This window comes from Myxocyprinus asiaticus, chromosome 38 (genome assembly GCF_019703515.2).
Source record: "Myxocyprinus asiaticus isolate MX2 ecotype Aquarium Trade chromosome 38, UBuf_Myxa_2, whole genome shotgun sequence".
NCBI lineage: Eukaryota > Metazoa > Chordata > Actinopteri > Cypriniformes > Catostomidae > Myxocyprinus > Myxocyprinus asiaticus.
In genome coordinates, this window is record NC_059381.1 from 21,239,591 (window position 1) to 21,254,630 (window position 15,040).

At 39.5% G+C, this 15,040-nt stretch overlaps 1 protein-coding gene across 3 annotated transcripts in view; it reads right to left on the minus strand.

The window, feature by feature from the left end:
• Positions 1-15,040, minus strand: part of LOC127428608 (glutamate receptor 1-like) — a 126,394-nt gene that overhangs the window by 58,033 nt on the left and 53,321 nt on the right. For all 3 annotated transcript variants that reach the window (XR_007895117.1, XM_051677047.1, XM_051677048.1), the window contains exons 6-10: positions 11,042-11,200; positions 10,019-10,186; positions 9,731-9,835; positions 8,892-9,002; positions 878-1,084 (exon numbers count right to left, since the gene is read on the minus strand). Coding sequence is in view for 2 of the 3 variants with exons in the window: in XM_051677047.1 (XP_051533007.1) it covers positions 878-1,084; positions 8,892-9,002; positions 9,731-9,835; positions 10,019-10,186; positions 11,042-11,200 (750 nt within the window). In the remaining variant the exon portion in view is untranslated. The remainder of the gene's footprint in view (positions 1-877; positions 1,085-8,891; positions 9,003-9,730; positions 9,836-10,018; positions 10,187-11,041; positions 11,201-15,040) is intronic.

Consider the following 15,040-nt stretch of genomic DNA (forward strand, 5'->3'; position numbering starts at 1 on the left):
AATCTAGTGCAAACTGAATTTGAGAAAAAAAAGAAACTTTATCCATTGTTTTAGCAACAGCAAAACATATAAATAACTTCCAATATTACGAATCATTACAGAGTCAGTTCTACTCAATGTTGCATGTTCAAGAGCCTAACTGACATGATTCTCCTGAGAATCCCTCACACAGTATCACTGTATATGCTTCATAATAACATCATATTTTCTTCAAGAAGGAGAGAAAAGTTTAAAGAACACCGCTTGACAACAGTGAGTTGGAGTTTTCACATTTAACCCAATGAAGACATACTATATCTGACACTGCTTAGCATTACAAAGCCAAAAATACTGCAGCCTCGGGGTAAAAAATGCTCTGAATAAGAAATTATTCAGGGTGTCTGCAAAAGTCATCCTCAGATACCCCTCTGTTTTGCTCTTGTAAATGTTATCTTGCTAATTGGCCTTCATTGGCTAAGTGATAGGGTTCTTTGCTTTGTTGACAAATTGGCAGGAAGTCAGTGACACATTATCCACAGTGCACTAACATGATCTGATGGTGAGGAAAAGCTCCTTGAGAAGTAATGATAAACTTTTGTCCAATCTTGAGGTTTTGAGGTTTGAACACTGTCCTGTTTCTTGTCCAATTTGACAGCACTTTTTTAATTTTATTTATTTATTTCAGAAAAGATTTGTGTCAATGTTACATATACCGCTACAGTAGGAATAGAGAAAATGCAGTCTTAAGGCAAAGTGACCATCAATGTATGCTATAGATCATGTGAACGGAATACGTTAAATATAAAAAATTTAAAATTAAAACTACACTAACTACTACTTAACAAACATATCCTAACCATACAGAACTTGATAACATTCACAGGCACAAGCTACTTACACCATACACCAGTTCTCCAACCATTCCATTCCACATCTTTGTCTCTGAGTCTCTTGCTCCGTACTTTCCATCACCCACGATCTCTAGCCTGTAGGAATAGCCCACATGCTTGGCAATCTCTGCAGCCAGCTCCACACAGTAACCCTCATACTTTTCATTTCCCTCTAGCTTTTCATGGTTCTTCTTCAGCATCACATAGGGAGATTCCTAAGGATGAGAAACATAGTGTATTTGCATGTAAGTGGAAGAGAGGTACAGAGGATGCAATGGCTTGTCTCTTGCACTGTCTACTTCAACACCTGGATATCCCTGGAAATTATGCCAGACTTCTTTTTATTGACTTTAGCTCTGCTTTTAATTCAATTCAGCATCATCAGGTAATCAAGAAACTACAGTGTCTGCAAGTTCCATCACCACTAGTATATTGGATTTATAATTTCCTTTCTAATAGACCACAAGTGGTAAAGGTGGACAATGCATTATCGCCCATTATTGTTTTCAACACTGGTGCCCCTCAGGGGTGTGTACTTAGCCCATTTCTTTATATTCTCTATACAAATGACTGTCAGAGTCCAGTTGCCACCACTCATTACTTTAAATATGCAGATGATACTGCCATTCTTGCACTGTTTAAAAAGGCCAATGAATCTTTTTTGGACTATCAACGCTCTATAGCATATTTTAGTACATGGTGTGATGATATCTTTCTCCACCTTAATATCTCAAAGACTAAGGAACTGGTTTTTAGCTCTTCCAAAACATTGATCCATCCTTCCAGTATTACCATTAACGGAGAGATGGTTGAAAGGGTGGAGCATTTCAGATATCTTGGCATTACATTGGATAAACATCTCAACTTCAGTCAGCACACTCTAGGTATTTACAAGTGCTGTCAACAGAGACTTACAGTTATTCATAAACTTAAACATCTGTCTGTTCAGCCTAGTCTTCTTCTTCTTCTGTACTGAAGTATTATTGAGCCAGTTCTTATGTATGGTGCCATTTGTTTCTTTCATATGCTAACAGTTACTAATAAGAACAAACTCTTAAAGATAACAAATTTAGCGAGAAACATTATTGGTATTCTTACCCCTAAATTATCGGACTGTCATTTCCTATACGCTCCGGAAGGCACATAAAATTTTTAATGATCCAGACCATCCGCTTTATCAGTATTTCATCCTCCTTCCTTCTGGCCATAGGTATAGACTACCCATGTGCAGAAAGGCCAGCTATGGTAGGAGTTTTGTTCTTATGGCTATACGAGCTTTAAACACATAGGTAATCAGCCATTGTGATGCCATCTTATGCTTTGTCACTCATTGTATGATCTTGTTTTTGTTTGTTTTTTTGTTTTTTGTTTTTGCTCTATGTTTGTGATTGATTTGATGATTAATATGTATGGTGTTGTTGTGTTTATGCTTTCTACGCACCCATGGTGGAAACAAATCTCCTATTTGAGGACAAATAAATTATCTATCTATCTATAGTGTAGGCTAATTTTGCTCTCTTTGACTTGTCTGAGAGCAATTTTTCCTTTTTTGTGTGATAGTGTGGTTTAGTTGCTTGGTTAAGGCTAGTTGTTTGGTTATTACACGATTCAGCTGGTTGATATGAAAGACAATCTTGCATCAGCTACATCAAATGCTTTCTGCATTTCCAGCATGTTTTTCAGCTGATAACTTATTGAAGTATTGTATTTCAGCTCAGTCACAGAGAATGCAAAGGCAAACATCAAGAAAAAAATACTGTACACTACATGGCCAAAAGTATGTAACGCCCATTTGTGCTTATTGAACATTTAATTGGCCATTAATATTTAGGGAGTAGGTCCTCCCCCCAGATTCCACTCTTCTGGAAAGACTGTGCTGGTAATTTATGGTACATTTCATTGTCTGGAAGTACTGCAATATGCTTTGTTGTGAATTTGACAAATAAAACGGTTAACTTAAACTTTCATGGTATTGTTTTACGTGTGGGATAGTTTCTGATAAAATGCTGTATATATCATCATAAGCAGATGGAACAATTTGTGATGCAACTGCCTGGCCAAAAAAAAAAAAAAAAAAATTGCACACTCTAATATATTTGATTACGGCTCAAATTCATCGTGGCATTGTTTCGACAACCTTATGCAACGTCACAACATTTATTTCCATCCAGAGCTGCATTCATTTTTGGCAGAGATCTTATATTGATGACGGGAGAGTCGAACCACTCCATAAAGTCTTCTCCAGCACATCCCAAAGACTTTCAATGGGGTTAAGGTCAGAGCTCTGTGGTGGCCAATACATGTGTGAAAATGATTCCTCATGCTTCCTGAACAACTTTTTCACAATTTGAGCCTGATAAATCTTGGCATTTTCATCCTAGAATATGCCCGTGCCATCAGGGAAGAAAAAATCCATTGATGGGATAACCTGGTCTTTCAGTACATTCAGGTAGCCAGCTGACTTCATTTTATTGCTGCATAACGTTGCTGAGCCTAGACCTGACCAAATGAAGCAACCCCAGATCATAAAACTGCCTCCAGAGGCTTGTACAGTGGGCACTATGCATGACGGGTGCATCGCTTCATGCGCTTCCCTTCTTACCCTGACGTGTCCATCGCTTTGGAATAGGGTAAATCTGGACTCATCAGACCACATGACCTTTTTCCACTGCTCCACAGTCCAATCTTTATGCTTCATCGCAAATTGAAGTTATTTTTTTCTGATTAGCCTCACTAACAAGTGGCATTCTTGTGGCCACACAGCTGTTTATTCCAAATCCTGTAAGTTCTCGTCGCACTGTGCATGTGGAAATGCTCTTACATTCACTATTAAAAATAGCCATGAGTTCTACTGTCAATGTGACTTAACCAAGTGTTTTAGTGATCTCCGATCACGATCATTCAGGATTTTTTTCTGACCACATTTCTTCCGTGAAGCTGATGGTTCACCACTATCCTTCTAAGTTTTAATAATGCGTTAGACAGTTCTCATAATTAAAATGTATTTTAACAAACTGATCTCAGTTCAGAAGACTCTGGGCTGTCGACGTAAACTTTCGATGTACAGAGTCATGTGACAAAACATCATGCGGATCACAGCGGAGTTTGTCTTTGGTAGAAACGGCAACAAAACTACATCTGGTTAGAAACCTTATAAAATGTTTACATTGAAACCTGTTTGAATCAAAAGATTAGAGTCTCTAGTTTCCTCCAATATGTCATTTTTAAAATTTGATCGATTTATCGTGAATTGCCACTCTGCTAAACAAAATGTACACTTATGTGTACTTTAGCGCATTTTTTCCTTAGAAATCCTATATTTACTATGCATTATCAAATTTAGAACAATTTTGCTTTTTGAGGCTTTATATGGAGTTAGGATTAAAATAATTTACATTTTGAACTGTTCTAAGACCAGTGCAGACAGACAGCACACTGGAGGTTAAGTTCACTAAACAGGGAGCAAGGGAGCAAGGGAGCAAGGTAGCATCCTATTGCTTTCCTATCCAGCTATGTGCATTCACTCCTAAAATCCGAATAAAATTTCAGTTTCAGGCTGCAAATGATGTTTGGACAACTCAACATGTTTGGAAGACATGGGACAATGTTAATCAGTACATAGATTCAGAATTTCTAATGTATAATTTTATTTTAACATGGTTGGCAGTGATTGGATGATGCTGGCCATTACTTTGAATCCAAATCAGTTATGCTCATTTCTGACGTAATGTTTGTAACGTCTCATAAACATGAATAACCAACACTCCTGGAAACATAATAAACAATCTGATTTTAAAAAATCAGACTTTCTATAGCTTGGCATTATATAAAAATTTAGTCCCAATGTCCAAATATGTTGCCATACATTTTTAGGAAAACTCTTTGCTATAGAAAAAAATTATATATATATATATATATATATATATATATATATATATTTATATATTTGCATGTTTATTAGGTGCTATTAGTTCCCTTTCGATTCAGTTCACTCGACATTGCCGTAAGCACTATGGGGAAGTCCTTCTAGACGACCTTGTTGAAACCCTTATTCAATCACAGCAATCTTCTGATTGGCAATGGTGTCTGAGCCCCACCCCTTTAGGCACGCAGTTGGCCTATATAAGAGGGTGCTCAGTCACCATTTCTTCAGAATTTTCTTCCTTCAAGACTGCGAACTTCGTCTTCGTCTTGGAACCCTTGCTGCTTCACTTTGATATACACTTACAGCGGATGGAACTTCTCAGCGAGATGTGGACAGGACAACTCATATCCTGTGCACAGCGCCCACACCGAGAGACTTTCCACTCCCCTGTATGTTCCAGTGAAGAGTTCTCCACATTGCCATTGAAGACGCTAAAAGGTTCTTCGCTTCAGACGCTCATCGTTGATCAACGCGGCACTTCAGAGAAGACTCCTATCTGCTTCCCACAGCGCTCTGGCTGGAGATACTGGAGATACCTTTTTATATATACAATATTAACTAAAAGAGCTGCTTGCGTGATACATGTCTTTTTAAAGATGTCGTTCCGCAAATGTTTCCTATGCGAACTACACATCCTGCTGCCTGATGAGCATGAGAGCTGTGTTCACTGCCAGGGCCACGCCCACACACAAGCAGCTCTCATGGAGACAGACTGCCCTCACTGTGAGAGCATGAATCTCCAGACGTTGCGCTCTAGGATTGACCTCATTCTGAGGGAAGATCCAGCCTCTCATGCCCTCCCACCCGCCTCTCCTGTGTTAAGTCCCGAGGGACCACATGAGGAGGCAAGGTGGGGCAGTGAGGTTGAGCTGGAAGAATTAGAGGAGGACCTTGTGCTGGCACGAGCCCCACAAACTTCCGATCTAATGTCCTCGCCTGTGCAATATGCGCATGATGAGCTCTCTACTGGAGTGCACGGCCTCATTATGTTTGGCGGCTCTGATGATGGGGATGATGCTGTGTCACTCACAGCTTCAGGCGAGTGGTTCACAGAAGATGTTGCTGCCTCTTCCCTCAGTGAGGGTGAAGAATGTGTACACGCCACGGACAAGGAGTTTCTTCACGTCCTCACGAGGGTGATTGAAAAGCTCGGTTTTGAGTGGTCCCCTCCAGAAGAGCTAGAGAAGTCTCACCTGGATGAATGTTTTTGCATCGTCAGCAGACCGTGGTCCGGAGGAGCGCACCATTCTTCCCTGAGGTCCATGCGGAGCTCACAAAGACCTGGTGTGTGCCTTCCTCTTCGCATATTCAGGTCGGTGGTGCTGCCGTCCTCACTAAAGTGGACCACGGTGATGAAAAAGCTACTAAAAGCTTCCCCCTGGTGGAACAGGTGGTTGCAGTTCACCTCTGCTATAATACTGCCATAGGATGGAAATCCCGCCCTGCCCACCCATCCAAGCCTTGTCGACTGATGTCCACACTGGCTGTAAGAGCTTATACAGCAGCGGGCCAAGCTGGTCCAGCACTCCACAGCATGTCGGTGTTCCAGGTTTTTCAAGTTAAGCTCCAAACAAATGGATGAACAAGTCTCCGATCCAGAGCTGTTCAAAGAGCTCCACACCACTACAGATTTGGTGCTGTGAACCATGAAAGCTACCGCTCAGGCCATCGACAAAGCGGTGAGCAACATGGTGGTTCTGAATTGGCATATTTGGATAACTTTCATGGAGATGTGTGATGCAGACAAAGCCGCCCTCCTCGACACCCCGGTGTCACCCGACGGTCTCATTGGCAATGCCACAGAAGGCTTTCAGAGTGCTTCATCACGCCGCAAAAGCAGTCTCAAACGATGAAACACTTTCTGCCAGGCACGCTCCAGATCTAATTCCGGTCAGCACCTGGCAAATAATCCATCTCTTGTTGCCCCAGTGCAGCTGAAAGCTGCTACTGAGCCATAAGTGTAGCCAAGCAAACCATGGCCCAAGAGTAAGCACCCACCATCTCAGGGCAAAAAACGTGCAGATGGAAAAACTCCAGTCGGGCAACAAAAAAGCTCCCTGACATGCCCAACCTTCTCTCTCAAGCACAAGGCATGATTTGACATCCCCTGCCAGAGCTGTGGAGCCTACACGTGTAGACTCTGAACGGAGCACAGCAGATGAGCCAGAATTGGCTCAGTCAGTGATGAACACCATTTTACAGGCTAAAGCACCGTCCACGAGATGCCTCTATGCACTTAAATGGTGCATGTTTGCAAATCGGTGCTCTTCACGTGGTAAAGACCCGGTGAATTGCCCCATAGCTGAGATTTTGACATTCCTTCAAGAGCGGCTGGATGCTGGTCTTACGTCAATGTTCAAGGTTTGTGTAGCGACTATATCAGCTTACCACGCCCTGGAGGTTGGCTCGTTGATAGGCAAACATAATCTAGTCATAAAGTTCCTTAGGGGAGCAAGGCGTTTAAACCCCCCTCGCCCGGCTATGGTGCCAACTTGGGACTTAAATTTGTGCTGAAAGCACTCACAAATTCCCTGTTCGAGTCATTGGAATCTTTTGAATTGCGGGTGCTTTCCTGAAAGATCGCACTCCTATTGGCTTTGACCTAATTTAAACGGGTGGGTGACTTGCAGGCGCTGACGACTGGAGTTTGGTCCAGATCTGTCAAAAGCCACTATTAAACCTAGAAAAGGCTACATGTCTAAGGTTTTATCAATGCCTTTCAGGGCTCAGGTGGTTTGTTTACAAGCCTTCTTTCCCCCACCATTTAATTCAGAGGAAGAGCAATCTATGCATATGTTATGCCCGGTGAGGGCATTGCATACATATGTTGAGTGCACCCGTCAGTTTAGGCTGTCGGATCAGCTCTTTATTTGTTATGGAGGATGCACAAAAGGAATGCCCGTCTCCAAACAAAGGCTCTCCCACTGGATCGTTGATGCGATCGCCCTCGCTTACGAATCACAGTTCATGAATTGCCCTATTGGTGTCAAAGCACATTCAACCAGAGGCATGGCCTCTTCATGGGTGTGGAAAATGGTGTATCCTTACAGGACATATGTTTGGCAGCAGGATGGCCCTCACAAAACACGTTTGTGAGATTTTATAACCTGGACATGGCATCCATCTCCTCAAAAGTCCTGTATAGAGTGCTTCTTACATTCAAGCGGGTGAGCCCAATGGGTGGGCTACTGACTGTAATCAACACAGCCACCAAATTATATGCTGTTGAACTGCCCCTTTAAAAGTCATAATTACTCCCATAAGAAATAAAACCTACTTTTCCAACCATGTTGTGAGAGGGTTAATAAAATATACTGTGTATATCTATGCATTAATTTCCATCTGGCATCCACCATGTGGGACTATTCATACACACTTTAATATGACTTATAAGTCATCGGCCTGTGACTCCTTATGAATATCCCTGTTTAGTGTTATAACTCTGGGAGTGTAATGTTATGTAGTGCAGCGTGATGGGATATCATTCCCCATAGTGCTTACGGCAATGACAAGTGAACTGAATCGATAGGGAATGTCTCTGCTTACACATGCAACCTCGGTTCCCTGAGATGAAGGGAACAAGACATTGCTAAAGCTGGCTGCCCTACTACTTCAGAGTTTCATAATACAAGTGACACTCTTGTCCCTCAGTCATAAAATTCTGAAGAAATGGTGACTGAGCACCTGCTTATATAGGCCAACTGTGCGCCTAAAGGGGCAGGGCTCAGACACCACTGCCAATCAGAAGATTGCCATGATTGAATAAGCGTTTTAACAATGTTGTCTAGGACTTCCCCATGGTACTTACGGCAATGTCTTGTTCCATTCATCTCAGGGAACTGAGGATACATGTGTAACCGGAAATATTACTAGTGATGCTCAGATCTCAGGAGGATAAGGGATAAAGACTATTAAGTCCATACTAAATACCTTTTGTGTTATTCTTCAAATGAAAAATGAAGAATACCTTGATCTGACACACCTTGTCTTGCATTATAACTAAGTCTAGTTTTTGCCTTGGAAATAATAACAACTACAAAACGTAAATTTCTTCAATTGATCGCAAGAAATTGTTTGATAAAAGTCACAAAACTCACAAGGATGGTGGTGACAATGTAGGTCCTGTTTTGCAGTCCAAATGTTTCATTGAGTATGTTGTTGTAGGTAGCTGTGTTCACGTATTTCTCACGCTCGTTCCAGTAGCCCACCTGCAGTGAGAAGGGAGGAGTATCACAGCAGTGTGCACAAAAATTTCAGCGCTACTATTTTTAGAATGTTAAATATTCATATTGACAGCTTAAGAGGAGCTGTAATCACTTGAAATGTGTGCTGCTCTTTAAGTCTTCCTGTGACTAACACTTTCATCACAGCCAGTGCTGGAATTTCAGGTGCAACCTCAGGTTAATCATTACCAATCAAATTTATGTCAGAAGAATGTCAAGCACAAATGTGTTTTAAAGTCTCCATGAACTGGCTTGACGAGCACAGTTGTCTTTCCTGTGTTATAGAACGTATTACCTATTAAATCAGGACGTTTAGGCAGGACATATCAAAGGGCTACACTTTTTTAAAAATAGCCAATTGCCTTTAGCTTACATCACAGCCATGAACATGATGGAATTAGGAGGAGGGACATTCTCTTTCTGATAGCATTTGATTGGACAAAATTAGTGAGTGCAGTATGAGTTATCATTGTTTTTGGTCTGTATTTCTGAAAGAAAGAGACAGTAAATTTGAAATGTGTATACCTGCTAATGCTCCAAGTCGGAATTATCTTAGAGCCCCCATATGCTCAGAAACAGCTTTGGACATGACTAAAAGTCACAAAATGGCAATTTTGACTTAAGTGAGAAGTCAGAAGGGACTGTTATTGTGTTGCACTGGTAAATGTGGACCCCATTTGTTTTACAAGCAGGGAAAATAGGATTTGAATTACTTTCTTGGGTCCGCTTGGGCTAAACTCCATCACGCTGACAGTGAAGTTGGTTCGATGTCCTTTGTCATTAAACTGAACGTGTCCTGTTAATCCTTCAAACTGTACCTATGCAGAGAATCACACATACCAGAATTTAATTGTTTATCATAAAAGGTGTAAACACTGCAAGCAATTAGTTTCTTATACAACAAAGAATACTTTGGCACACCCCATTCTACTTAAAATGTTTGTCTAAGGAGATTGCTGTAAGGCCATATAGTGACCATGTACTGTAATAAGGCTGATTACCTGCTGTAAGGCTCTCTGAATGTCGATGCCTTGCCCCCACGGGGCGGGTGGGTTAGCAAGACATTCTCCTGCATTTCCCCTACGAGAGATATCAATGCGTTGGTTTCTCAGGTTCTGGAAGGCGGTGGCCATGACAGTCACCCCGTCATATGTGAGTGCTCCAGTGTACTGAGAAGTTCCATGAAGATTCCAATGACAGTTCCAGTGAGAATAAAGGGAAGAAGACAAAGGAATTTATCCACAACCTTTTGGCAGCACATTGTTTCAGCACTTTTTTGGCAGCACATTGTTTCAGCACTTAATGAATGTCTTTAGACACTCAAAGAAAATTATGATACACCTTTAAAGGGATAGTTTTGCCAAAAATTACAATTCTGTAATAACTGACTCTCCCTAATGTCAGTCCAAACCCATATGACATTCTTTCTTCTATGTAACAAAAATGTACATTTATGCATTTGACAAATGCTTTTATGCAAAGCGACCTGCAGTGCATTTAAGGTATATATTGATCAGTTTGTTCCTGTGAATCAAACCCACAGCCTTGATGTTGCTAGTGCAATGCTCTACCAGTTAAGCTTTTAAGAAAGAAATTTGTTATTTACAGCAAAGGAGAAGTTTAGAAGAATGTCCAAGCTGCTCTTTTCCATACATAGAATGTGAGCAGTGACCACAGTTATGAAGCAAGTGGTCTGTTCCTCACTTAAAGCTATCATATAGATTCATTTTTTATGACCTGGAATATAGTGCACAAGTCATATAAACTACTTTTATGATGCTTTTATGGTCCTTTTTTTTTTATTGTTAACAGCCCCTCATCACTATCCACTTTGATTTTATGGAAAAGAGCAGTTTGGACATTCTGCTAAACAACTTCTTTGGTGTTCCACAGAAGAAAGTAAGTCATACGAGTTTGGAACATCACGAGGGTGAGGAAATGATGATAGAATTTAAATTTTGAGTGAACTTTCCCCTCAAAGATCATCTAAATATCATATTTTTATGACTACAACTTTGCTTTACTTTCAGCCTCCTTTTGGGACTTTTCAAGTCTTTACTGTCAAACTCCAGCCAGTCCTGTATTGTCCTGCTAACAGTATGATCTGTGTAGTTCATGAGCTGGAAGCCTGTCACATTGGCTCCTCCCTTCCTGAATTCGGTGAGATTAAGATCAAGAAATCCCTGAAAGTAAACACATCAACATTTCCATTTATTGATATGTCTAGCTGCAACATCTGCCGATCCTGCTTAGATTTAAAGACACAAAGTGTACAAAGTGTAACATATCAACATAATACAGAACTTTGATCAGACAGGCAGCTAAAATCTGATTTTTTGCCATATCTGGCATCCATTAAAATCTGATTTTTTAGAATGTGTCTGCATCTGAATGGACAGATCAAATTCCAAATAGTTTTTCTATCATAAAGGGCACAACGTGTACATAACGTCGTACAAAGTGCATAATATTATCTAAAGCTTTGTCCGAATACACACATTTTTGAGCAACCTTTCCTCAAATAGTCAACTGTGATTAGTGAACAGTCAAAGAGTCAGTGATTTTAGACACAGTACCTGCATGTATTGTTCATTCTTAAATGCTTAAATTGCTTTGTCACTTAGGTTGTCTGACGCACCTCATGAGTTCAGCACAGCAGCGAGATGTCTTGACAGACATTAGCAGACGCAAAATTTCAAAGTTCTTTTGCCTCTCTTTCCACATTGACAGTTGACTCTTACATCATTACTAAGATACATTGGATATTGACTATGCTGTCTGAACAAACAAATCAGATTTCATCACTTGTGAAATGTGTAATAGTCAGTCTTAAAGATCAGACTTGAAAAACAAATTGGAATTGCATGCAGTGTGTATAATTTGTGTAATTTTTTTTTTTTTTTTTAAACAAATAATAGAAAATACAATAAAAATTAAAACAGAAGCAGCATATGCAAAAATATAAATCTCAGGATGAACAAATTGTGTTGAACTTTGAAATGGTTAAAAAAAAGAAAGAAAAGTAATCAGGGAATTAAGCTGATTATACTGTAGGTTTGACATCATGCAGCAATGGGATAAATTCAACAGAAAGTAGTTAAATCTTGGAATAATACCAAGGAGATACCAGGGCTTTATGGCACATTTATTTTTAGAAAATCAGTATAATGATGAAGCATGATTACATGAGTCATGTGTATAGTTCGGCACACTTCGGCAATCAGTGTTAGAGCTAATGATACAGTGATATTCATACAGACATGCATGCTGGGTAAATATCACACTATCTGTGTGACAACATCTAATTGTATCTGTGTATCTGTATGTTTGCTCACATGGGTGACTGGCTCACAGGAAGATGAATCCCAGGAGAGTCTGTCACGTAAAGTGTTACATCATTGCTGATTTTATAATAATAAATTTTTGGGTGACATCTTTTTTTTTTTTATTAATATTAAACTGGATTATGCACTTGGTAAGAAAGTCTTTCAGTTTGGAGGACTTTATTTTCTTCCCCTCACAAATCCCAATAATACATTTACAATGCTTCATGTGAAGTCACAGTTCATGAGCGCTGTTTTACAGTTTGTTCAGCTGACCAATTATATTCTCTGAGCAACTATTATTTTGTTACAGTAAACAGCTTGAATATAAAGTCTTCATAAGAACCTCTGAGTTGAGTAAGCAAATACAAAGCCCCCTTTTTTGGGGTCTGGGTATTTTTAGTCCAATGTAAATTCATGTTCCAATTCCATTTGATATTCACACAGTTTCTTAGTTAAAGACACAGGGAACACAATTAACCTCAAACTTGTGACTATTAACAAGCAACCAATACTATACTCATTTTGCATGTTTATATTAACATACTACTGTATGCAAGACCAAAATTATCAACTGTAACTCCTCCTAGGGCTTTCAAGCTACATCCAGCAAACTTGGCACAGACCTTCAGACTGTTCTGATTTAGTGCGCTTTATCTTTTCTTACTGCGCAACAGATGAACAAAAATCCAGAAAGCTTGCTAAACTAAAACATAAACTTACACAAGGCCTTTAATCAACTTTAAGTTGCACTAGATCTATCTGCCTAACTGTTATGTCTGTATAACCATCAAACTTCAAGTCAACAACAAAGTTTGTCTTCACAAATTATTCCCATCTATTTATTAGGTTGGATTGAAAAATCCAACCTACTGAGCTATTATTTAAATTATTATTATTCTGAGACCCCAAAAATGCTACTCCTCCAAGCTACATCCACCAAACTTGGGACAGACCTTTAGGCTTTTCTGACTCGGGTTGCTATATCTTTTCTAACTGATCGGAATTACGGTATACCTGTAGTGGACTTCCAAACAGGCCTGATTTTATATTGACTCCCATTCAAGATTTTTTTATTATACTTGAAAAGCTTTCAAGCTGCATGCACTCAAACCATGAAAGACAGACTAGAAAAACATACTAGAAACACCTAATTACATGCTAACAATACCAAGCATCATACTATCAACACGTAGCTAAGTGCTAAAACATGCTAGCAATGCCTAGCTAAGTGCTAAAACATGCTAGCATCATGTTAACAACAACTAGTTAAATGTTAAAACATGTTAGAGATGCCTAGCTAAGTGCTAAAACTTGCCACCAATATGTTAAAATATGCCAACATTGCTTAGCTAAGTGCTAATACATGCTAAAATTGCTAGCAACACCAAGCTAATCTATCTATCAACTTTCAGACTAAACTTTTCAAGCCAACCTAAAGCTTGTGCACAAAGTTTTCAATCTAATTACTATTAGTCTTTTGCTTTTTACTTCATGAGATTTGTTCCAGGGTTTTTTTTTTTTTTTTGAATATTTTATATATAGTTGATTGTCCAATATTATTCAATCACACAGAACATTATTCATTAATTTCTTTTTTTTGAGGAAGCGGTGTCTCTTACATCAAACTCTTACATTTTGTTACACAAAAATATAGGGAAGCAATAAACTTCAGGAGGAGGCCAGGCCAAAATAACAAACAAAAAAGGAATACTATCTTTCTGAGGGAGACAATAGTAACAACTTCTTCTTCTTCTTCTTCTTCTTCTTCTTCTTCTTCCTCCTCCTCCTCCTTCTCCTTCTTCTTCTTCTCCTCCTCCTCCTCCTCCTCCTCCTTCTTCTTCTTCTTCTTCTTCTTCTTCTTCTTCTTCTTCTTCCTCCTCCTCCTCCTCCTCCCCCTTCTCCTCCTTCTTCTTCTTCTTCTCCTCCTCCTCCCCCTTCTCCTTCTTCTTCTTCTTCTTCTTCTTCTTCTTCTTCTTCCTCCTCCTCCTCCTCCTTCTTCTTCTTCTCCTCCTCCTCCTCCTTCTCCTTCTTCTCCTTCTTCTCCTCCTCCTCCTTCTTCTTCTTCTTCTTCTTCTTCTTCTTCTTCTAAATAGATGCATGCCACCACCTAGTCCTTCTTTGCTGGCTTTTCTCCCAGCTTATATCTGCTTTCTCTCCCTTCAGAAACCAGTCCTCACCGTTGAGCGCCTTAGTGATGATTGCCACAGCTGTTGTTAATTAGATTGGCTGAAGACGAGAGAGAGAGAGAGAGAGAGAGAGAGGGAGAGAGAGAGAGAGAGAGAGAGAGAGAGAGGTGCAACAAGAAAACGATACAGTCCAACTGCACAAAACATTCCACAGTGTCAAAATAAATAATTAAAATACAAACAGAGATGTATTCATATACAATTAAGATAAATATATGTCCTGGGGCATAACACAACATTTATTTGTCTTTTATCAACTTTTAGACAAGGCTTTGGCAAGTCAACAACAAAGTTTGTCTTCATAAACTGTTCCTATCTATTTATTACTATTAGTCTTGTGACTTTTTGCCTGTCTTTTGCTGGGAGGCAAGAGTTTTTATTTGCTTCATTTTTTTTTTTTTTTTTTTTTAATATTTTACATATATACACTACCGGTCAAAAGTTTTGAAACACTTACTCATTCTTAATTTTTAAAATTTTTTTTTATTCACATTTTAGAATAATAGTAAAG